Genomic DNA, 25559 nt, shown 5'->3' with positions numbered 1-25559 from the left:
ATTTTGCCTCAACCAACCGTGCAATGTTTCATAGAGCTCCCTAGTAGGTAAGCCAGGCAGTACTGAGACAGAAATAGAAAAATATTGAAATAGGGCCGACATGATGCCAGGTTTGGAAGCACTTGGCTTGGGTTGGCCTTGGAAAAAAATGAATTTAGGACATAGTAGCTGCCTCCCATCCAGGAACAGTAAGACTGTTTCTGCAGAGATGGAGCAGACAGGTCACAGCAACAGACCTACTCCTGTTACTAGGCAGAAGCTAGGAATTCAGTGGAAACAGATGAAAAACAAGTTTATAGAAAGATAACTTGGGACTCTGGCACGGCTCAAAGCAGAGCCCTGGGCAAAACGGGAGAGCCAAGAATTATCGTTGTGAAACAGTCCAGAAGTGGCTCCTGAGGAACAGATATGATCGAAAGTGAAGTTCTGCTCCTTACACTAGTCTCAACCTGTTCTTTCTCAAGTAACATTTACCCTCTCAGTGCCTTCAAGTGAAATACTTTAGACCAGATGCTGAAATCACAAGCACTGGGTTTTATCATACATGATCCTTTTGCGCTACAGCACCGTTGCGTGAGAAATAGCCTGGCTGTGCACCCACATGCCTAGATTGCACATCGATAGCTTATGCATATTGGGTAGGCAAATCATTAGTTAAATGACTGTCTCTTTACCCATGCAATTTTCAGAACCTACGTATGCATGATAACTAAACTGAGATCTCTCTACTGCTCTTACAAAGTACCAAGTAGATGTGAAAAACGTGCGCTGGTGGAAGGTCCATGGGCTGCCATACAGAAAACATCTTTACCTTTATTATTTCTTACCGAAGCTCTAGCTTATCAATAAAACATTGAGAACAGATTTCTCTATGTCAAAAGAAAGGAGCCAATAAACATGTGTTGCCTGCACAGCCAAAAAAACCCCATGATGCTAATTTTGGAAAATGTCACCTGGTGGAAATATACAGAAATGGGGGAAAAACACAGGGATAATACTGAGAATCCTCGTGGGAGATGGTTACTGCAGTATAAAATACTTAAGTATTTACAGGCAGGGCAAAACCATTGATCAAGGCACAAATGAAGCCAGGTCATAGCCATGGATGAGACTCTACCCAAAGATCTCAGGCTGCTGTCCAGAAACAGCCCCGTGGTGAACAGTGTCTGGAGCAGCTGACGGCTCCTGCAAAGGAAGGGGAGGAGGGAGCAGATTGCTGTTGGGCTGCAGATGGAAATAAGCGCTATGCATTCTCCAGGCTGAAAAGACAGGACCCGAAACAAGACTGGAGTGTCTTCACGAACTGAGCGATCCCAGAGCTGCCTGACAAAGAGCTACAAGGCAGGAGTGCGGGTGCCTCTGATGCCAGGTACAAAACAGCTATTGCAGTGAGCTATCTGATCAGAGAGGGAAAGCTGCTATTTTAGTGCAGCAAAAAGCAAAACCAAGTGCTTTTAAGATGAATTATGTGAGAGTTGCTACGCTAGAAGAAGGATTACTTGCCTTATTTAAGACACCTGAAAGCATCTCTTCCACCATCAGCCCCATAACTACTAGCAGTCACTGAAGAAATCCATATTATCAGGATGGACGGCCCCAGATGGATGAAGAGAGTACGATGACAGCGTGCACTGACGCCACAGTACAAAAACAGGTGTCACGGGATGCTAACGTTACCATGGAAATGTCCTCATACCACGTAACATTTTGACACTGTCTGTTTTCTGCGAAGCAGCAACGATGTGGCAGCCTGCAAAGCCTGCATGAAACGGCTGTTAGAGTTTCGCCACGGTTATTACTGCAGCCGGCAGCCAATTCAAACTGTCTGGGTATTGGATTTTGACCAATCTGGCAGCTCCGCTTTCTACAGTGCACGAGGAAGCTTTTAACAGAAACAGTTCCATAAATCACCCTGATTGAATATGCACTGTCTGCCAGGCTGAGCACTGGCCTGCACGCCTACTTTCAGCATTGCTTGCCCTGCTTTCCAGACCAGCATTTTCAATGTTCCTTCATCAAGTTCTTGGAATTGCAGAATCCAAGGGAGAGCCTGCCTCTCTGCACAAGCTGGCTTTGTATGACCAGAGCAGCAGTCTTGGCCCCACGCTTGCAGGGCTGCGGGATGATTTTCTGGACTGCTGAAGGCAGGTACATCCCCAAATCCCATTCACTTTCAACAAATACTAGAGACCAAAATTACCAGGCATTTTTTAAAATGCCCAACTTTGAGTACTTGATACTTAAAACAAGCACAGACTCTTGCTGTCAAAGCAATGTTCTTTGCAGAAAGCTTGTTTTTATCTCAAGGCACATCAGGTAATACTACCTAACCTTCTCCTGTCTACTTACATTGAAACAAAAATCCCAAATCTGGAAGGGATGCAACTGTGGACTATGTGATTCACAAAGGCAGACATACAAGGATCAACCCACACAAAAATATGTAGTTTTTTGACAAACATACCAAAATCACCATCAAAATGTAACACTGGGTTGTGACAGCAATTCCTGCAATTTCTTCTGGTTTTGGGGGAACTGGGGGGGAAGCAGAATTCAGTCAAGCCTCAAAAGTTGGTCTGGACCACTATCCACCTTTATCATAAGTTTAATTAAAACTACTATAAAGGTCAAAGGGCTCTACAGAACTGCTGCAGAGCAACCGCTCTAATCCCACGGGCCACCAGTGAGATTTCATGGCAGCTAACAGGGCTTCAGCCAGAGGGACAGCAGCATGAACCGAATGTAAGAGACAAAGAAAGCTACTGGGTCTCATTTGTCATGATACCGCCATCCAGAAATGAACCAAATACGACAGCTGGAAGTCTAACAGGCACTGGAAAAATGAAAAGCCTTCTCATTTATTTTCCTGACAATCTGATTAAAATCCAAATATGGATCTAAAGCAGCAGCCTTAAAATCTTCAATCAAATTTTCCTAACTTTTCACTAATGCTGTGATGTCATGCATCAAATACAAGAAAGGAAAGGTAAATAGTAAAAACAAAGAAAAAAACACCCACCCACACAATCCTTCCAGGATCCTGAGAAGTGCTAAACAGGGAGCTGGATTTCGAACAAAAAAAATCATCTTAATCTTCTTAGACATCTTGGCTGCAACACAATTAGCATGTTTTCCATCCACGTGGCAGGATACATTCCCTGCTAACTGTAAATACGCATACTGCTGGTGGGCAGCTGGCAGAAGTCCCACACCACTGGGAAACTGTCACCACTGGGAAATGTCAGCCTCATCCATACTGCCCACATAGCCAAGCGAGGGGCAGGCTGTGCCCACATGCTCCTGTCTATCGGTGACGCTGCTGTCTCCTCGCCAAGGTGGGTCATTCTGCAGGTCTGACCCCACCAACAGCTGAGCTCTTGCACCTAAGAGGATGGCCAGCTCCAGAGATGGGCACAACCACATGTGCCATGGGAGGGAGAGTATAACCTCTTAAATGAGATCTGTCACCAATGTGAAGTACCATTAACCACAATTATCTTTATTCTAGCTATTAAGTGTGAATGACACCTCAACAGTCCTTTGAGCTAAGCATTGCAAAATGAGGCGACAAGAAGATGCCTGGAAAAACAGGCCACTCAAGATGCACTGACAGCAAAGGATGCTGTACTTCACCCGTGGATCCTGTTACAGAGCTCTCCCCCAGCTGCCAAAACCATCTACAAAACAGTGCAGTATTGCTGGAGTCTGGAGGACAAAGCACTTTATCACAGCCATTTACCCCACCTCCCAATCCCACAAAAATCCCAGCAGCACGGGTCTTGCTAAACAATAGATACAGAATTCAGAACGATACCAATGGGATAGAATAGCCCAACCCCTCCAAATCAATACAAGAAAATTTAATAAAGACAATGTAAAAAGTAGTAAGTTCAGAACACTTTTAAAATGAAATGCACAAATGCCAGAAAGGGAATGAGTAGCCAGGCAGCGGTCCTGCAGAGAACGATCTCGAAAGTGGTGCGGATCATACCCCATATGTGAGTCAGGAGTGGGGACACTTTGCAAACTTCTGTGTGTATTTATAGGAATATTGCACACGAAGTGTGGGAGACAGTTATTCCTCCCTGGTAGGAGGCAGCCAGACGACAGCCAGCACACTGTCCATGCTGCTCCTCCTGCAAGTTCCCAAGTCCAGCAACAAAGCCAACATGATGTTTGGAAAACTGTTCCATGCAAAAATTTAATCACGCTTCTTTGGTCCAAAAATCAAAAGGCTGCAAAAGGAGGGGGAGGGATGCCAGGCAGCAATGGTCATGATCACGGTCATTGCCTGGCTTGGGATTATTGGCACTGCGAAGAACAGGTTTGTGATGTGAAGAGTTGCTCTAAAAACAGCCGTGATCAATTGTTTCCCACATTACTATTATTTTGCTCCCAGCAATCTGCTTAATTTAAGTTAAATTTTAGGGTAGACTTCAACAGGAAGACGTTAGGTAGTTGGGGAGAGGACACAAGTGACTCCTCAGGACCCTTCTACCTCTACATTTCTAAGAATAAGGACATTAGCACGAGCTCCTCTTAGTCATAAAACATTTTTGAGAAAAATGTGACATGTACCTCAGTACACGCTGTACTCTCCAAATTGTTGAGCAGTCAAACATTTTAGACTGGCTTCTGCAAGGCTGTACAGGTTCTTTGTGTATGGGACAAAGATGATATAACACTCTAATGGCATGAAGCTGAAACATCTGCTGCAATGACTTAACAGGCTGGATTTGGTTAAAAGATCAGGCTACTGAGCTTTGCTTTATTCTTATAAGAAGTTAGGCTGTATCAGGGCTTTCCAGCCTTTACATGCGTGCTGCCTTGCAAAAGCAAAGCCAAATATATAACTTAAATGCAGATCCCAAGGCAAGCATAATTTGACAGCGAAAGCAGAGTGTGCCTAATTTGTGCGTGTCATCAGTGGATGATTTAAGCAATAGCACCTACTGAGGCATCATTTGCGTTCAGGATCCCTATCATGACAAGTTCCCATACATTATAGTACAGTTTTCACACCCTCTCCCAGAAAATAAAACCAAGCCTCAAAGGAATAGCATTTGGATAGATGGATATTCAAATTATGTTGAACGGTTCTGCAGAAGACCAGAAATCCTTATTCAAATATGCTAACGGTGCTTCACGACAGATGTCTGTGGGGAAGAGAGGAGAAGACAGCGGGGCTGAGAAGCCTGCATGAGCCAGGTCTCACTGCCCCACTAGAACACATCAGCAACTTGCAGACCACTTCCTAAATTAAAATGCTCACATTTCTAATCTAACTGAAGGCACTCAAATACAAGCAGATAGTGCTTCAGAAAATAATTGCGCAGCTAAATTATTCCTCAAAACAACTACTCCAATCAAACTTAATTCTTCCCTACACAAAGCAGATACATACATTCTGTCAAACAGAAATGTTGAAGCAAAGTAGTTACAGCATTTCACAACTTGTCCTGATGTAGGAATCTGACAGAGTAAAGATAATTTTTTTAGCCTGGAGAACAGAGTGCTTTTGCATTAATAAATGTTGCATTAAAATTAACTTCACAAATAGAAGCAGTAAGGAAACAGTCTCTTCTAGTCAGAAAGCTTTCGAGGGACAGAGTCCTCTATTTGGAAGTAAACTGACAGCAAAATAAGAGATAAGAGAAAGAGGTATCCTTCCCCTGTGGCTGGCAGTGGTCACGTATAACGAGGCCTCTACAGCTTCTGCACACGTGGCTGGAACATAACATCTTCTGAATGCCTATAACGTACATCAGGCCAGACGCAGCCACCTTCGAGGGAAGGAGACAATATTGTGCTTTCCCACAACATCAAGGGTGTGCTGCAATAAGCAGCACTAAGGGGACAGCACAGTGCCACCGTCAGGAGGCCCATGACCTGATCCACATACCCTCTCCCCTGTCCATACCTGGGTGACCACCAAGGAAACATGTACGCAGCACATCGTGGCACAGTGATTGAGATCCCAGGGCTAGCTGCTACCTCTCTTGTCCCCCATCCCACATCATGTAAAACAGTTCCTCAGCATACATCCAGCACCAGCACAGGGTACAGGTGGATGATCCAGGTTGGGGCATGCTGGATGACTCTGCCAGGGTGCCCAGTGGGAGACGGGAGCGGGCGGCAGCCGGTGCCCCAGGAAGGCTGCCTGCCACACTGAGTGCTGACCTATACCACGTCACCCTTCCCTGCGCTCTCCCATCTGTCTAACTGTACCCATCTGTTGGGTTTTGCCACAGACCGTAAGCTCTTTGGGACAGACTGCCATCTTGCTTTGCATTTCTACAGGCACAGCATGAACTTGGCCAAGGACTACGGCTCTCACGTGCCACAACACCAAGAGCAACACAAATGAGGACGAGGTTTCAAATCTCTTGTTCCTAGTGCTGACTCATTCACAGGACTCCTGCTCTCTGGTCTCACATGGCCACAGGAGAAGACAAAACTCATCCCCTGTAATTGCAGTCTACCGATCACAGATGCAGGCAACAGACCCAGAGAGTACCAAGCTGCCTTTAGTGCACAGGAGATGTAAGGAACAGCACAGCTTGTTCAGCTCTGCACCAACGAGGCACATCTGCTGTGTAAGTGTCAGTCATTGAATTTATGATCTGGATTAACTCATGACTGGGTGTGAGATCACCGATGTCTGCAGGTATTATCCGCAATTCTTCTTCTAGGCTGTTGGTCCATTTCATACACTTTCCTCTGATGAAAGACTGATTTGACAGCAGCCCTTCTAAAATTGTTCTTAATTTTAATCCATTTATAAAACAAACATCTGCTTACCTAGAGTAAGCATGTGCCCAGCAGGGACAGCGACATTTCTTGCAATCACTAGGATGACCTATTGCCAAGGATACACCCTTGACTGTGCAAGAAGAGAGAAAAGCCATGGCTTTTCCTGCCTCCTGCACCAGCCAAGCAAGCTGGCTAGGTGCCCAGCAGGTATTAGGCCACAGGCAAACTCGCTACATACTTGAATATTCCAAGACTGATTCAGATTTGTCCCGCAGCATCCACATGATCCTGCACTGCCATCCTGCATTGCCAGATGAGCCCTAGAGTTTATGTCTTTGCAGGGTTACAGGGATTAACTATCATTTCATTTGTAAAAGATAAATAACAAAAATAGTTAACATTCCATCTGTGCAAATAATGTCCCTTGTCCCCTGCACGTTTGCCATGTCAACATGGTTACCCACCTAACAAACAACTAACAGAACTAGTTAGAGGCTTACAGAACTTCAAAGATAACTTTGGGTGAAGCAAAAACAGACTGAACACCAAAAGGACTTAACAGGCTTGATACATATGCATTTTTTAAAAAATATACAAATAGACTAGTTAAAAGACTTGTATCATCACTTTCTTTAAAAAACATATGTACCCCAATCTGACACAGTGCTGCAACTGAGAAATATCCATGGCAACTTGAAAATACACATAGGGGCTCTCTCTAATAATTTTGTGATGCTTTAATGTTTAAAATAATAGAGGAGTTCAATGTTTAAAATAATAGAGTTCAATAGATAAAACCCAGACAAAAGAGTATTCCAAACTAAACTACGTGTCTACAGCATGTTCTTCCACCCCAATGTTTTAAATGTTTTCATCAACCCATTAAATTAATATTTCACATAGCTTCTCTTCAAAGCAATTGATCGTAACACAGTGCAACTGCCTGTGCTTGATAGTGTGGGAAAGCAGCAGCCCAGGCTGAATTTTATCTATAACTCAACTCTTTTCTGAACGAGCAGCTGACACGAGGAAGGCTTACCGTCAGTATCTAGGAGACATTTTGACTTTGGAAACCATTTTCTCTCTGCCAGACACTTGGTTCCAGCTGGCTGAGATGATTTGATTCTGCTATCTCGTAGTCAGGGCAGAGGTCTGCCAGGCTGGCCAGTCCCTGTGCTGGGGTCCTGACCTGTGGGACCCTACCACATCCCTCGCAGCTATTCTGTACCTTCCCCTGCTTCCTCATCAAAGCCTCCCTGCTGTCCACACTTTCATGGGTACAAGATCCCTGTAAGGAACATGCGTTTCCCCTTGTGCAGATGCTGACTTCAGGGCAGCTGCATTCGCAATATGACCCATGGCTGTAGTCTCCCAAACATCCAAATCTGCGTCCCTGTCAGGGCATGCCTCAGATGCCTTCTGCCAATGCAAGTGGGTGTCCTTCCCAAGAAAACCAGGACATACAACGAAACAGAAAGGAGCTGGGGCATGCCTGCATCTCATCCATTTAAGCCACAGCACAGCTGGAGCATGCAGGCCTGAGACGTGCTCCTGGATCCTGCAGTTTAGGCACAGGGGTTTAAGGTAACCCCATCACCTTCAGCAATTTTTGGCATTTCCCTACCTGTGTTTCTTTAGGGGTAGCCCTTGTCCTCTGTAGTACACAGGGATCTCGTCTGGAAGCTCTCACCTCTTCAGAGCTGAGGACTGCTTCTGGCTTCCTGACTCCCAGCAGGTCCACCATTACACTGACAGTCCCTGTCACTAAAACCACCTCCTCTTCCCTTCCCAAAGCTCACTGGGTTTTGCACATGCAGCTCCACATAACTTCCCATTGCTCTTTACCAAAACCTCATGTTCTGATCTGATTTAGCAAATTTTCCAAACTCCACATGCTGCACATAGACAGGCTGGCTCTCCCTAATGCCAGCAAAAACATCCCATTAACCTTAAGGACATCCCTCATCCTGGACTGGGCAGACCTGCGCTACGGCTGCTGTCAAAAGTGAATTTCATACACCCCCATTCCACGATCCTGCAATTTTAACTGGGAACTGCACCCAGAACTCCCAAGCTGCCTACAAGGCAGGTCCCCACAGTCACAATGAATCCTCAACGCCCTATTTTTAACCCCCATGCACTTAGCAGCTCGGTCCCTTCTGACACGTCGCCACACGAATACCAGCGTACCAAACAACCGATTCAAGCCAAGACCAAGACCAAGTGTACAGCGGATATGGCAGATCCTCGGCCAGTGAAAATTTTTGTTCACACTGTTAGAAATAGGCACTGATTTAAGGCTCACATTTCTAGAAGAGCGCGCACAAAGAGAGCATGATTGATTTTTACCTTTTCAGCCTACTACTCCATAACTGAAAAATTATCAGGGCTTAGGATAGACATTTGCATAAGTTAAACCAACAATTATGATGACAATAACCACAGTTTCAAAATCCTTAACTTCACTGACATTGCTGGGGACCTCAACGGAGCAAAGACAGCAGCACTCAGCCAGCAGGAAGGACAGCAACGTTACGATGCCAAGAACAAGAGAGTTATTAACCTAGAGTCCTTACATTACTGAGTGCAGACAGTAATTTCTGTTATTTCAAAGCCCCACTGCAGCTTACTGGTGAAGAGAGCTCAGTGTTTGCTCAGAGTATCTTCTTTGTATACGCAGCTGAGGAATGAAAAGGGTATTACAACGTAGGAGTGCAAGTCCACATCCACCTCTTTGGAGCGACAGGCACATGGCCTTATTTGCCACAGGACACCTTAAAACTCAATCATCCTCATGCTCTGGAAGCATTCAAAAGCAATCCAGTTTCTTGCTCCAAGTCCTGTTGCTATCCTGCCTACGCTGGTTGCCTGCTTCTGCGCACTAAGATGTGAGTGGGTATCATCTGCATCCGCTTCATTGCTGAGAACTCAGTCCAGACACACTGGTGGTGTGGCAGGCAGAAGAGCTGTGGAAGATGAGAAGAGGCTTCTCACCTAACGTCCAGAAGGTGGACAGCAAAGAAGAACAAAAGGGCCATAGCAGAAAAGGAAACATTCTATAAGTAAAAGCATTTTTCAAAAGCAGAGCCATTTTGCAAGACTAAAAGGGGGAAATACTGGAACCCAGAGGTATCGTTAGCCTTGGCCAGATGTGGCTAGCTACGTTTCCACATTGCCATGGCTCTCAGCATAGGCACTCCTGCAAATTCCCTTTTACACTCCTCCAATCTGACCCACCCGTAGTAACTTAAATGAAACACCTCAAGAATTTTTCTTGCTTTTAGATTTTAGCTCTCATTAGGCTGTTCTCCCTTTTCAGAGGAAAATGGCAAGCTTCCTTTAAGCTTGGGCATTTATCAGCTCCTCTCCTTTTTCTGTAGGATGACTATTCTCTCAAAGATGTGGCTCTCAGCTTCAGACAAAATGGATGATGTGTCTGTTTGAAATAGGATTGTTTACTTGGTCAATGCTCATGGGATCAATTTTTTTTTTTCCCCCGCCACCTCCAGTGGAGAACATCTTGCGAAGTGCAGTATCCATCTCCCTGAATAAGCTATGAAGATCTATTTTTTTGACAGAAATCAGACTGCAACTGAAGCTGGTCAGAATCTCTCTCAGTTTCAGGAGCACGTATGGGTATGAATAATACAGAATCTTGTCTGGCACAATTTCAGCACTTCTTTTATCATTTCTCTTTCATGACATTTATTTTTTTGAGAAAATTATAAGCTTGTAGTTTTAACGCAAAAAAAATACAAAGCAGCACTCACTCATTCTTGCTGTTTGCTCATACGTGTCTGAATACACACTCATAGGCACAAAACACAGGAGTGATACTGCAATGTCCCCACTGTACTGAACATTATCCCAAGCAGCTTTACTAAGGAGGCTAACTCAGGCGAGAGCCACTAATAAGCTGCTGGAGAATGAGGTCTTAATTGTAGATTTATTTAATTCAGAGACAAGTACTTACGCTGTATTAAGAGCAACCCATTAACATTCATACATGAACATTTAGTAAGTGTGAATAAATACAATTCACTGCAAAACCGTTTTTCTAAGCACGGGAAGAGGAAGCATTTACTTAAACCATCAACCTACTCAGAGCAAGAGGGGCCAGACACCAGGGAATGAAACACTGTTGAAGGCATTGTGTCAGGTTCTAGTACTCGAGCGTGTCTCACTATCAATCATTTCTGAAGCAACAGCGCCGAGACTTCCCAAAGCTCCCATTATTGTACGCTCCCCAGCATTCAAACCAAATATGAAGTGCAAATAAATCATCAGCATAATTTTGAGAACAAAATTTTTTAAAATACATCCGTTGGAGGATGCAGGCTTCTGCCTGACACTCCTGCAAGATGCTGATGACAATCCTAGGTTAATCACACAGATGATGAATTTATTCTTACGTCAGCTCCTTTAAAAACAACATTACAGGTGTAGCAGTGAGCAGGCTGATTTGCCCATGTACTCCTGCTGGCATTTGCACATCTTGGGATGAGCTGCCAGACAAAGGAGCACGCCGGCATTTTGAGGGATGCAACCATGACAGCCAGTGTTAAAATACGCCTTAGTTACCAACTTTCATTATTTGCTGCTCAGAAGATTCACAGAAAGGCTTGGTCTCTGGTACAGTGTGTACTGTGAAAAACATCCTCCATTTGTAAGTGAGCTGCTGGGAATAGACAAAGTGCTTATACACCGCTCTCCATCCACTCCCTCGCATGTCCTCCCTACCCACGCCGCTGCTGTGCCGCCCTCTACTCCCAGCACCTTCCCCAGCACCCAGCATCCTTCCTTTCCCATTCAACCCAATTCCTTTACTACTTTTTCTTACCAATGGCCCTCTTTTTGAAGTCTGGTCTTATTTTATGACCACTGCCAACTCTTTGAAGCCAGAAAGGTCTTCACGAAGCAGGCATAAGTCACTGTGTCCATTCTGAAAGGTTTTTGTATGCTTTTTGTGATGTACTTCACCCTCATTGAAACGGAATCCCTTTAATTCCGCTCTCCAACAGCAGCGTGGTGTATTGTGCCAATGACCCCTCCGAACGATTAACCCGAGAGGTCACCGTGTATAAATCGGTGGCAGACCGGACCCAACGTCCAGCGGAATGGATGCCTTCCCCCTGAGCGCTGCCCTTCGCTTCACGCAGCTCGGCACAAGTGCCTAAGCCGCTCCATTTGCGAATGCCCTGGGTTTGCCATCGGTTAGAAGAGGGAGCGCATTTCATCTTCATGAAAAAAAATGTTTCCTTTTCATCTCCACAGGCACACGCCTCCCTGCACAAACCCTTCTGCACCCCACGCACACAAAGCCCACGCTGAAAACCCGCTGGGCAGCAGAGGGGGACCCCTTACACCCCAAACCCGCGGCGGGGTCACTGCTAGCGCCCACACACAGCAAATCCACCCTCTCCTGCCCAAACCCGCCACGCCGCCCAAGCCTGCGCCCTCCCCCCTGCTCCCACGGCACCCGTGGGTGGACACGGACACAGGGAACCGGCCCCACACCCTGCCCCCGGCCCCACCGACATCCCCGGGTCTCCCTCCCCACCCCACGCACACCCCTACCGCTACGCGCCCCCGGCCCCACTCGCAACCGACACCAACCGGCCTGGCTGCAGGCCCCCCCCCTCCCCGTACCCGCGTCCTCCTCGTCGAAGCTGTTCATGCAGGGGAAGTAGATGGCCAGGGCCTCGAAGGAGGCGGAGAGGCTGAGGCGGCTCTGCGACCGCTCCATGAAGAGCCCGGGTCCGGGGGCGCCACCGGGGGCCTCGCCCGCCGCCGGCGGCGGCTTGGCCAGCTTCGCCGCCCCATTCTTCACTCGGAGCACGGCCCGCGGCGTCTTGGCTGCGGCGGGGGCCGCGGTGAGGCGGCGGGGCGAGGCGAGGCGAGGCGGGAGCGCGGAGCGGAGCGGAGCCGAGCCACCTGCTGCCGCCCGGCGCTCTGGGCGCCGGCCCGCCCCGCCCGCCCCGCCTCACGCCCGGCAGCGCCGCCGCCAATCGCCGCCCGCAGGGGAGGGAAGGGGAATGGGCGGTGGCGGGGAGGGGCGGGAGGGGCGGCTGCGGGGCTCTTCGCCCCCGCCGCCATCTTCCCGGCGGGGATCTGCGGGGCCCGGCGGCTCCCCACACGGGCCCGGTCTTGTGTGTTGTCCTGTCCTGTCCTCCCCCCCCCCCCCCCCCCCCCCCCCCCCCCCCCCCCAAAAAAAAATCTTAAGGCTTTCGCGGGGGTTCTTCCAAAAGGGAGGAGGGAAGATAAACAACACTGGTGTAATGTAAGAGCAGCCCGGCTCCCCAGCCCCACAAACAGCTGTCTGAGGGGGGCAGCTGCTCGGGAAGGGCATCCTCAGACCCTCGCAGAGTCTCCAGGCCAGCAGCAATGGGGAGACCCATCCCTCCCGCTTCTGAAGGGATGTATCAGCCACACCAGAAGACCCTCTGTCTCCGTGGAGAAGGCTGTTCCCAACCAGGCCAAGACAGCATTCAATTCCATGCATTAAACTTTATCTGCATTCTTCCACCCCCATCCCAAAGGTCATCACCACCCCCACCAGCACAAGTCGTCTTTCCCCAGGTACCTCTCTTCAGGCACCAAAAAAAGCCAAACCCCAAAAGCCACCGTTTGGAAGTACACAAGCTCACAGGCAGAAAGCATATAAACCAAGAGGGTTTTCCTTAGTGGCTGACTGGGGGACTAAATTAAATTGGAAGGCTGCTGACTCTTGTGGCTTGGCATTTAATCCAGTTCTGCAGCACACTGTTGGATAGGTGCTGGTGGGAACCTGGGGTGCTATGTGAACAAGTGAATTTTAGGCACTTCCCAAGGCTAGCTTCTTGTATTTCTCTGGGAAGCCTTATGGAGAATTACTGGCTCAGAAGTACCAACTGCATGCAAGTGCTGAACACTGCTTGCTCCGAAGGGGCATAGACATCACAGGATCAGCCATTCCCACTTTGGGGAAGAAACCCAGCATATCCTCCTTTATGCAGTGGAACAACAGCTGGGATGGCATGAGATGGAGCCTGTTTTCTGACAGCAACTTGGTCTCCTCAGCAAGGATGCTGTCCCCTCAGGGCACAAAGGAAGAGGTACCTCATGCACTTGGTCTGTCGACCATCATGATAACCAAACTCCATCCCACTGAACACGTGAAGTGACAGGCCTCTTTGTGCTCTTTCAAAAAAAGCATATTAGAGCCCAACATCTCCACAAGGAAAAGTGCAGCTAAAACTACTATATACTAAGTGCTGGGGAACAACAGCCTCAAGTGAAAAAGTCTTTTCTTCCTCCAGTGCTGGAGCCTGGCTGCAGGCAGCCAGAAGATGACTGGACTGGGTATCCCAGGGTCAGCCATACCTGGCACTCAGCTGAACCCCACTTGAGCTTTAAGCCTGTAATAGAGCTGGAGATCTCCTACTTACAAATACTGCTTTCATTTTTATTTCCATGCACAGTAAGCAACATAACAATTACAGCCCATAGTATTACCTGTACTCTTCTCTCAAACAGTTAACAAGTCAATCCATTAAGAGTTTTCCATTTACCAAAAATCCTGCCAGAGCTGTAGTGTATTTGTGGCCACCACTGTCAGGAAGCAGCAAGAGGAAGGCTGCTCCCAGGGAAGGGGAGCCAGGAATGACCCCAGCAACCAGGCACAGCCCCACACCATGGGAGGCGGAGCAGGGTAGTGACAGCAGTAGGTTCTATCAACACTTTCCAAGGTCAACCAAGGAAAGTTAAATACCAGGCAGGCTCACCTACAACATAGCTCAAGAAGGAACCATAGACCCCTGGAGCTGGAGGTTAAATGGAGCTCCTGGGTGGGGGCCCCAGGTAAGGCTCATCAGGGCAATTAAGGCCTGTTAGTGGACTCCTGGCCCTGACATCCAGAGTCATCATTACTGGTGATGCATCCAGAATAGCAGAGGTCATCTGAATATCAGATGCCAAGCTGAGTTTGCAGGACTTCCCAATAAGAATTTTTTTTTTAATTCAAAAGCTAATCAAAATTGGCTCTGGAGTTAGTGAGTTACATGAATTCCTTCATCAAAGCTAGGCTGGGCAGGCAGTAAAGTAGAAGGAACAGAATGAACTTATTACAGGCAATGATGACTCCAGGTCTGAGTTTTGAAAGGCAGGGACACCAGTGAGGAATGTATTGTATTACTATATGTTTACAAAAAGATTTCAATAGCACCGATGGGATAGATGGGATCGAGGCATTAGCAGCAGCAGCTATGGGGACAAATCCAAGTGCATTAAAGCTATTAAGACAGCTCCTGTCTACCAGTCCTGGCAGCACATTTGACTGGAGGAGCAGGAGGCGTCTGTGGATCAAAATCTGCTCCCAGGTTCCCAGGCACAGGCGCTATTTAGAAGCACTGAGAGGTGCTTTCTATTCATTTAAAGCGTGCAAGCAAAAATTTAAATGGGGAATAGAAATTTAATGTCAACCTTATGCTGTGGTTATCTAAATGTCTTTACAGCTTGAACGCGTAGTGGTGGCAGAGGTACCAGTGCCTAATGGACACAGGCACAGGCCTGTGGTTTCAATAACTGATCTCTGCCCCCAGTGCTCTTCTCTGTCCTTTGCTTTCTTCACTGGTGCACTGGGACCCTTCTGCTTTGAGTGCTTTGAGATCTACGTATGAAGTGCTGAGGAAGACTGTCACCATCACCCACAGTACCATCGTGTACCCTTCTCCATGCTCCACCCATCTGCTGGCTTCCTCTCCCTCTGAACCCCTTGCACCTGCACAGCTTCTCAGCACCACTTGGTCACATCTTCTCAATGCTCCTTTTGTGCTTTTTTTTCCCAGCTCTCTCATGCCTCCCTCTTTACCATACCTGTGGGACTGACCATGCTCGAGTCCTTTCCTGCACCCTTCTGCAACAGAGGGGCTTGGGCTGAGTGCTCTCAGCATCATCCCTTAGCTTTTGTGTGATCTGGTTCTCATTTGCCTGCTGCAACATTTTGCTCCTCTGGGCAGGGACCTGCCTGATTCATGTACTGCAGGGCTCTTTGATTACTGGTTGGGCCAAAACATCCTAAACCAAAACCGTATGCCTTAAAGTGAGACAAAATGCATTGACAGCTGGAAATCAGACGGACGGTTAAAGGCGGAATGCCCTCCAGATGCCAGGAGGAAACAGTTTGTTTTAGCTGCCTGTTTAAGGGAAATAAGGATTTACAGTGAAGCTGGAAACTGCTAGTCCATGAGTGCTCTTCTTCACTGATCATCATGGACAGAAATATCCTTGGGAGAAACTTAGAGAAGTGAGCACAAGCAAGGAGGAAGATTCCTGTGATGTTGTAAATAAGCTGAGAATGCAACCGATAATGCAACAAATAAACTCGAAGATTTACTACCTCCAGAATAGCACGTCTGTGGCTGCTCTAGTGGAAGTGGTTAATTGATTGTTTCCCCAGTGAAGCAGGCTTTGACTGATTGAACCATGGAAAGCTCTGATAGATTTTTCCTGCTGGCTCTTTCTCTTCCCACTAGTCACGTAGCTTATATTTTTGCCTTGAGTCTTAGGTGTCTGTGTCAGCCTAGGAAGTTAGTTATTGCATACTGGAGTGAGAGGATATGCTGCCCTCTCCCTTTTGTACTCCCCTATGGTTCTGTGTATGCCTGTTTGGAAATACTGTGTATATTGCTCTCTCTGCCCTGTCTCCCCAGTGCTTGCTCAAAAAAGAGTCCACGTGATGGGAGCTCAAATGCAGCGGAGAAACAAACCCTACTAGTGAGAACACATCACGTGCATAAATCTACTCAGAGTAAATACAGCATCCATACAGGTAAGGAGAGATGCACTCCTCCCCGTCTCAAACTACCCTTTCCTTCCTGAAGGGCAAAGCTGATGCTGGAGCCAGGCAGTTCATAATTGGTAGTACATGATGTTCTCCAGCTCCCAAAAGCAAATGCAAACCTGATCATCCCTGCTCTCCAGGGCTCTAATTGATTCCCTCACCGATTTGAGTTTCTCTTGGTCTTTCTGGGCAGGCTGGAGGGCAGGAGGTGAGACGTTCTGAGCACGGATACACATAACCAGTGAATAAACACTGCAGAATGTCCTGGCATTGCCACCCAAGGGGATGCCACCCAATATGGGATGATGGTGAGAGATACTGACTCATGTGCCCAACCACACCAAGTACCACAGGTTCGCTGGGCTTTGTTGTTGTACGCTTGTATAACATTACACATTTTACCTTATTTATTATTTCTTGTTACTTGTATTGAGAGAATATTGCAGACTGATGCCCTGAAGAACCAGGCACAGTATAAACACAGAGTGAAAGCCTTTCTCTTCCCCAAGTGCTTGCTGTCTGAGTAGTCAAGACAAAGAAGAGAGGCCGTATAATTTTTCTTATACTGAGTTCATGGTACAAAGCATAGGAGTTTTACTTGGCTTGCCCAAGACTATGTAATAAAAGTCTCTGTTGGAGCTAGGAATTGAATGCAGACTTCCTCCCTTAATCTCAGGACTACCTTCTGCTTTTCACTAATACAAGCATTCATATATTTTAACCTTAGCAAAATTACATTGTAAGCCAGACAGGCTTTTACAGCATCCTTTGGTGGTTGGGATCCAGGCAAGCCAGGAGCACCCTGGTTTGTTGGTAGCCCAACCACATACATGCCCCTGCTGTGGCACAGCAAGTACTTCCCTAAGGAGCTAGCCAGAACGCGACGCTGTGTGCACAAAATACACTGCACTTACTTAAACCTGAAGCCCCATCTAGAAGCAGATTTGTTTTCAGTCTTGCTGTTCTTCCAGCCTTCTCTCCTAATATCCTGTTGTCTTAGAGTCACATCTCTCTCTCCCTCTTTAGCCATCAAAAACAAGCCCACAGAGGTGCTAAACTACTAGTGAGACAGAGCCAAGAGGATGAGTAATGAGATGCTGAGCCGTCAGCCTTGGGTCCCTTGCTAGCTCTGCTTCTTCTCACATTTGTCTAGCCAGCCTTTCCCCAAGGGCTAAGAGAACTCGAGGCTTCACAGCACATACTGCACTCTCTTCTTACTCTTGGCATCTACTAAATCTGGACAGGTCTAGCCCATTCAGTGGCTTCCAGCCCCTGGCAGCAGGAGTGTGGGAGCGGGTTGGGCACTGCCACGGGGTGTAACTCAGCAGACCATCTTCTGTTTCGCTGTGCCTTCCCAAATGTTGGTGGGGGGAAGGGGGGCTGTCGGGTTTTTTGTTTTTGGGTTTTTTTTTTCCCCCGGTTCACACAGCTAGGGTAGGTACATTGTTAAATCAGGCTGATTATTTTCTGATGACTAAAATGTGGACCCAGACTGATCAAATACAGGGTAGCAATAATTTGTAGACACATGTTGTCTGTTGCAATATTCAGCCGCAAGCAGAAGGGAAGAGGAAACACCTGCACGGAGAAAATGCTGTTAAGGGTGGTACTTCCTTATCTACTTCCGTGATTTATCATAAACACACACCTCCCCAGGGGCTGTACTATTCCTCAGCTCTCCAGGCTGGGAAATGCTAGGCACAGTGAGGAAAATCTTGAGAGGGCTGGGAAAGAGAGGATGGAAGAGCAAAACAAAGAAGGCGGCCAAAAATGCTGAACTGGAGGAAGCACAAGGGGAGAAGGAAAGGACTGGGGAGTTTAAGCAGTCAGAAGTTTTGCAGCCACAGGCAAGTTCAGGAGAGCTGGAGAAAGGGACTGGGGACACAGCCTGTGGCCAGGAGCAAAAATGAGACACTAAGCAGGAACTCATATACATGAAAAGCTCATCTAGCTCCTCTAAAAAGCTTCATAAGAGAAAAGCCCACCTGGAAACTCAATAGTCATAAGCATCTGTGTATTAAAGTAGCAGGTCAACTGGCTGCAAATGCTACAGCAGCTCAGGCAGGTAGGTTTCTGTTCTACACAGGAGGCTGCTTTTGAAAACCTGAACCTCGGTGTCTTCACTCTACAAAGTATCCTGCAGAGCAGACACTTTATGGAAAATATCCCAAGGGTTTGGGAGAGGGGAGTCAGCAGATTGTGGCTGAATGAAAGCATGGAATCATGCAGACACACCGCTTCCTTCAGTCCTTTCATTCATACCCGCTCCTGGCATTGGCATTGTCACAAGTGGAGGCAACGCTGGGAATGACAGGTGGAATTTAGTGCATTTTAATTTTAATCAGCAATTATTGTAGAACACAATATTGCTTCAACTGGTGGGTAATTTAGCTCCAATTCCAAAAATATAGACTCATCCACTCTAGCTGTAAATTTCCAACCTCTTTCCTCCAAGCAGACTAGCCTATAGAAATGTATGAATGATAACCAAGCAAAGTAATGATGGCTGGAAAATTAAGAAGGCTCAGAACTATCTGGCCAAATTACATAGCAATAGTATGGCACCCATCCCAGGTCATGCTTAGAAAGATTCAGGCTTACTTCTCTCGCTGACATTAAAAGGACTGTGACTCCACCTGGTTCCCCCGTGCATACACACGAGCTTACATTTGTGTGTGTGAAAGGAGAGTAAATGTTTAAATACTATTGTAGCATCAATATTCAGTGCCAAGCCTGGGAAGTTCTGCTACCTGTGCAACTAAACCATTTCCTGGAAGGAATACAGCAAATAGACAATTCAGTTTTCCAATACTAGCTTCTGAGTTTGAAAATGTGGGTGTAGCTTTTTGGCTAAGGATGTGTTCGTGAGCTAATCCCATGTGCTGGAGTTCAGCAGCCCTCAGTGCAGAACACCATCCAGCCACCCATGGGAAGCACTCCGTAGCGGGGACCACCCCATGCCCTGGGCAGCCCCAAGGCACCAAGCCAGCTTTACATGGCTTGGATCGTTCACCCCCTAGTCAGGAGGCCAAGAAACCCAGCAGATAAGGGTACATGAGCTCTGTGCTGCAGCAACTGGTGTGCTGCTGGCACCTGAGCTGACTAGGAGCTGATTTTGCTTGGGTTTTGCTGCAGTCTGTGGCATAAACCCTCCCTTAGTGTAGATATCGCTCTGCAGCTCACTGAATGGTAATTTCATTTAGATTTAATGTTAGGGTTTGGGTCCTTTAGTTGCCAGAACATATAATCATGTGGACAAAATGTTCCTCACTGGATCATGCCTCATCTCGGCATTTCTGCTCCCTCCGCAGGAGCGGCCCGTTTAGGTCAATTGATACTGCCGAAGTCATAGAACCATATAATTGAAGAATCATTTAGGTTGGAAAGGACCTTTAAGATCATCGAGTCCAACTGCCAACCCCACGCTGCCAAGTCCAACCCTAAACGGTGCCCCTAAGTGCCACATCTACACGTCTCTCAAATACCTCCAGGGATGGTGACTCAACCACTTCCCCGGGCAGCCTGTTCGCTTTCAGACTACCACCCGCTCGGGCACACGCTCTCAGCCTGGGAGGCAACAGGTTTGTGAAATATCTTTTTCAAATGAGTCTGCTGAGTCTGTAATAAGAAGAGGACAGAAATAATCCTGTGCGTGGCTTCCTACAGATGGGCTTTAGTACTTGTAAATGTTGTAGCAAATGGATTTGCTCCGGGCTTGGGTAGACATTGACAGATTTGTAGAATGAGAGGTGATGCAACATAGCGGCTACAGCAGAATTGCTTCTTGGAGGAAGAAATTACTGCAAGCGCTTGAGGTTACTTCAAATGTGCATCTTGGAGGGAGAAATCACTGCAAGCACTTGAGGTTACTTCAAATGTGCTGCCATCTTGCACCTGCACCTGTGCTGAAGGCTGGTATCAGCCAAAAAGGCCTTTTGTGTCCTGCAGTGTGGGGCAAGACCCTAGAAACCAATGGAGAAAGGGAAAAATGCTACTTCTTCATATCAAAAGCCAGCAAGAGTTTGGTAAAATGCATTTGTATTTTTATGGAACTGCTTTTACCCTTTTTCTTGTTTTGCCTTGCCTTTTCCCTCCCTTCTTCCTCCAGGCTGCAATAACCATGTTCCAAAATGAAAGGAAGATTCACTTGTCTGCAGTTACCAAAGGGGCTAAATTTGTTATACATTATGCACATTTTTCTCGATGCAGCATTTTTTGCTGAACTTGAGAGGAATAATGTTACATAAGAAGCCCCTAACAGATTATTTATAGAAAACTATACAAGACAAATAATTTGAAGCTGTGACTCAAACTGTGTAACTACAAACTGAAGGCAAGACCAATTATGATCAACCAAGTGATAACACAAGTTTTATCATAATACCCTAAAGCATCGCATCAACTTGAAAATAAACAGAGATCTCAATAACCTGCTGTAGTCTTCACCAGCAAGCTCACATTTAGCTTCACAACTCCCTTCTGTCTCCTGACATAACCTGTCCTAAAACCAAAAATAATGTGCTCTACCTTTCAAAATGCCTTATTTATATATGCCGTCAACAGACTGCTCTTTCAAGTGTTGTACCTCCTTTATTAATTCTCTAAGTATAGAAAACTATAGGAGGAAACATAAGGGATTTTGTACTGGGAAGAGTGTTTTAAACCTTCTGAAAGTTTAAAATTAAAGAAGCATATGATAAAACTCACTACAAGCATACCTTGGAAATATATATTTTACATTGATTGGTTTAGTAGTCTCAGAGCTATTATATTCCTTATCATCTCTCTATAAAGATACATTGCTTCTGGTAGTACCAGTAAAAGCCCAGATAATGTTTTCATGTTTTTATGGAGACTATATTTCACACCAAGTTCTTGAATATATCACTCCATTTCTTATCTCACCAGTCTTATTCCCCTCTTCACATTTAATTTCAACCTTTTTTTACACTTGCAGACTCGTCAAATCACTCACCTTTGCCAATCTTTTTGAGGGCATTATTGTCAACATTCCCAATGCAATTCAGACTGGGTTTCACACTTTTTTGCCAAGGACAATTCCTCAAGTTCATCCAAATTGCTTCCAATCTTCAAAATACTAGACCCACTCATTCAAATACTCAGCAAAAGTACTGTAAAAACAGTTTACCATATTTTTTTACTTTTGCTTACAAAAAGACTCCCTCACTTTCAAGTTCAGCCATTAAAGTGTTTATCATTATTGGCTGAAAACCTGCCCTTTTTTTACTTCAATTCTTATGATTAAAGGCTTGATGTTCCCCATTTCACAAATGTACTGTGTTCAATTTCCTTGACTGTAGTGGAAAACATCTGCAGTTTGCTTTTGACAAAATGGAGTTGCAGCAGTGATTCAGGACTGCTGAAAAACTGCTTTAATAAAATAGGACAGTTGTCATATGAAAGAAAATATGGTTTGAATGCAACTTAGAAGTAAATAAATCTGCTGCTGGGTAGAGATAACCACCTTGTCTAACAAGGTCCAAGAACTGCTTTTAGTTTATTTCAACAAAATTGTGGGGAATGTAGAAATATGGGAAGGAGGAATTCACCACTGATTATGCATCAGCACGTATTGTACCAGCTCTTCTTTAGATCCCTTGTGGTCTGGGTACAATCCCCATCCTGGAAGTTCAGGTTTAGGGGTTTTTTAGCTTTGTAAACATAGTGTTTGTTCCTCTCCCTCCTGCCTGTCTAAAATTCACATCACTAAAGTAAGGGAGGAATTTTGTTTATCCGGCAGTGTCTGCCCAAGGTCTTAGCAGACTGGTGGCGTGCTCCTCAGCATTTTTGCCAGCTCACTGTGGGGATCCAGCTGCTCAAATCCACTTTCATTTTTTCCTGAACAAAATTTCTCATTAAACTTGTATGTGTCATGTTCGTATGTGTCAGCTCTGACAGAGATATAGCCCATGCCACTCAACCTCAGGAAACCTTGTGCTCTAGTTCCCATGCAACCCCCTGCACCACTGACGGCTCCAGTTTCAGCTTGAGCACAGAAGAGCTCTTTCTCCAGCAGATGCATTGCTGCCCTGGGGCAGATCCCTTATGGGAGCAGTTGCTTGGTTTTTGCTTTTCAAGGAAAAATACACTCAGTGCTGGAGCCCTGGATGGACTCTGGAGTAGGAGCAGCCTTATACATCCAAGTTCTTGAAGGAAATGTGAAATGCTGACATATGAAGAGATGTTTGGGTAATTGAAGAGCAGGCTTAAGCACAGAACCCTGAATTCCCTGAAAACTCTCTTATAATGAACTTTGCAGCAGAAACCTGTGCACCTTTTGAGCTGTACCCCAGACCCATGGGGTTTGCTCCCATTGCCTGGCTGCTGGAGGAGCCACAGGGTGCTGCAGCACTCAGCTCTGCTGTCCCTGCCGTGTGGGGATGGGGCCCAGGCACGGGCAGTGTGGGAGCACTCCTGTCCCTGGGCACATGCCATGGGTGTTACGTGCATTGATGTGATAGAAGAACCTGGCCGGTTCTTCCTGAGGCAGGAGACAGAGGCAGGGGTTGTCTGAGCACCTCTGCGACATCTGCTCTTGTCACATCAGAAGTCTTCTTTGTCCCTCTTCAGTGCACAACTTTATTCTGGACATAGCTCCTTGACAAGAAGAGGAGCATCTCCTCATGGGTAGCAGGGTTTCCCTGATTTTGCCTGGTTTTCCAGGTTTTAGCTAGCCCTGGGTCACCTCCCTGCTCTTCTGCTGTCCCCTCCATGCACACACAGGGAGCCAGAGGCAAGCAGTGCTGTACCAGCGCTGTACCGGGTGGGATGACCGGAGTGGCACTGCCCCCCTTGGCTGCCAATCAGAGCAAAATCTGGAAACTGGATCCATCTCCAAAAGACTTTGATTTTTTAATTTGCTTTCTGCTTGATTTAGCTATTTTCTGAAACAATCTCAGCAATGAAAAGCCTTTTCAGAATAGAACAGGAAGGTTTTCTTTCTCCTGACAGTGCTGAAACAAGATGTTTTGATGACGCCAGATCTTTTTGTTTGTTTGCTTGTTTAATTTCAAAACAAAATTCCGGTGAAATGCACTCAAGTTTTGTGAAGTACTTTGATTTTGATGGGTCTGTGTATGCTGGCTTAAACGTTCTTCTGGCTATCTCCATTTGGGAGAAGCGGGAGGGAAGGCAGACCAGATGTCACACACTGCGTTGCAGAATTGGAGATCTGGCACCCATCTGACAAACACCCTTAGGAAGTGTGGGAACATGGTGTGGGTGCATCCGGGGCTCGGGAAGGGACATGCTAAGAAAGAGGAAGAGTCATGGAAACCTGTCTGATGACGGGTCCCTGAAAACCACTGATGGCCTGGCTCTGGTACCAGCCTCTGCTACTGACTTTTCAAGTGATCTCAAGCAAATGTCTGAGGCCCAGTGACCTGTAAGAAGGTAATAACAGAGTGACCCCTCAGACCCCCACGTCTACTGAGAATTTAGGCTTTTTATAGCTGCAACCCTTTTGCATTTTTATTTTGAACAGCAGCTTGAACAATGCAGCCCACATCTAGGTTGCAGGCTCTTTCCTCTGTGCAAAGCAAGCAAGAACAGTAATTGCCCGGACCCGTGAGTTTTTGTTAAGACAAGCAGTGGCAGAAGAATTTAAATGCAGATCCCAGCATCCTGCAGACACAAAAAGAAATCCAGGCTTTGCAAAGTCAGAGAGAAGCAGTTTTGTCCTCCTGGGAGCTACAAAATAGGTTGGGATGCCAAAAATAACTTGCTACTAGTTATAGATGCTCCAGCTCTTTTACCGAGACATGAAAACTTGAGCTAGGTTTAATACAAGACACTTGTTTAGTGTCACTGTGACCTTCTGCAGATTTCCCACCCCAGCTCTAACCAAATCACAGATTAATCACTTCATTGCTTCTGTCACTGTCACGTCATTGCTTTATTCTGGCTCTTGCTCTGAGCTGGGCTCATGCTGCAAAGCTTCCTCAGTGAGATTCAATTTGTTTTGTAATGGCTCCATTTCCTGCACAAATTCCTTTGTATGAAAACCTGGTTTCCAAGTGGTTGGTCCATGTCATCAGGGAACGGAGAGGAATTTGGGCTCTGGTGCTTGGAAACACCCAAATGAAATGGGAGCTTCTCACAGGTGATTTCAGAGCTTGGGGTTGCTGCTGCTATCGATTTAGGTTTGGAGACCCAGCTGGCTTAGGATGTTTTACAGCTTTACACCTGCATCGACAGAGCAGCAAACCATGCCAAATTTCAGAGAGAAAATATTTGGCCTTCCGAAGAGATTTATGGCCCAAGGATTTTTCTAAGGGAAATTATCTAAACCACAAATCAAGCTGGCATATTGCTCCACTAGACACCATTCTGTTGGACACAGGGAAACCACAGGAAATCACTTGAGCAGGGCCACAGAGGTGTCCTCACTCTGGGGCATTTAGCTGCCATAGTGCTGGGGCTCAGGGTGCTGGAGTGAAGTGGGGATCACCCACGCAGGGTCTCGCAGCTGGTTCCAAGCCCAGCTCTTCTCACCCGGCGCCCAGCCCTGCCAGCAGCAGCCAAGCCTGCCAAAAGCCTGGCTCAGTCCCACTGGAGTTTGCCTGAGCCAAGCCAGTGGAGCATCTGTGTGTCCCTCCATCCCAGGCCATCCCTGGCCATCCCTCTGGCCCTCAGCAGGAGGGTGTTGCCTCCATGGCCCCATCCCCGAGCATGAACAGACCTTCCTCTGCAAGCACAGAAAGCAGCCCCCTGCTCTCTCCTTGGAAGTGGAGATTAGAGGCAGGAGGTAAAGGGAGGGGATGAGATGTGGAGGCTGGTCCTTCTCCTCCTCACCTTTCTCATTCCAGCTATTTTGTATTTCTTGTGCTCCTTTCTAGTTTCAGGAGTGGCAGACCCTGGTCTGTGTTTTGGAGAAGCCGTGAGCTGGACAGGGGCAGGGTTTCAGCTGTGGACGGGGTGGCTTGGAGGAAAGATCAACAGTCTGATGTGCGGGGCTGGGAATGAT

General features: G+C 46.7%; 1 protein-coding gene across 1 annotated transcript in view; it reads right to left on the bottom strand.

Annotated features, from left to right (window-relative positions):
- RIMS4 (regulating synaptic membrane exocytosis 4) overlaps positions 1-12726 on the bottom strand; it is a 61477-nt gene extending 48751 nt beyond the window's left edge. Inside the window, exon 1 of the mRNA XM_075108337.1 lies at positions 12403-12726. Coding sequence (XP_074964438.1) covers positions 12403-12499 — 97 coding nt within the window. The 5' untranslated portion in view covers positions 12500-12726. The remainder of the gene's footprint in view (positions 1-12402) is intronic.
- Between the last annotated feature and the right edge of the window lie 12833 nt (positions 12727-25559).

This window comes from Phalacrocorax aristotelis, chromosome 13 (assembly GCF_949628215.1).
Source record: "Phalacrocorax aristotelis chromosome 13, bGulAri2.1, whole genome shotgun sequence".
Taxonomy (NCBI): Eukaryota; Metazoa; Chordata; class Aves; order Suliformes; family Phalacrocoracidae; genus Phalacrocorax; species Phalacrocorax aristotelis.
The sequence above is the reverse complement of the archived record's forward strand: the minus strand, read 5'-3'. Positions and strand labels throughout refer to the sequence as shown.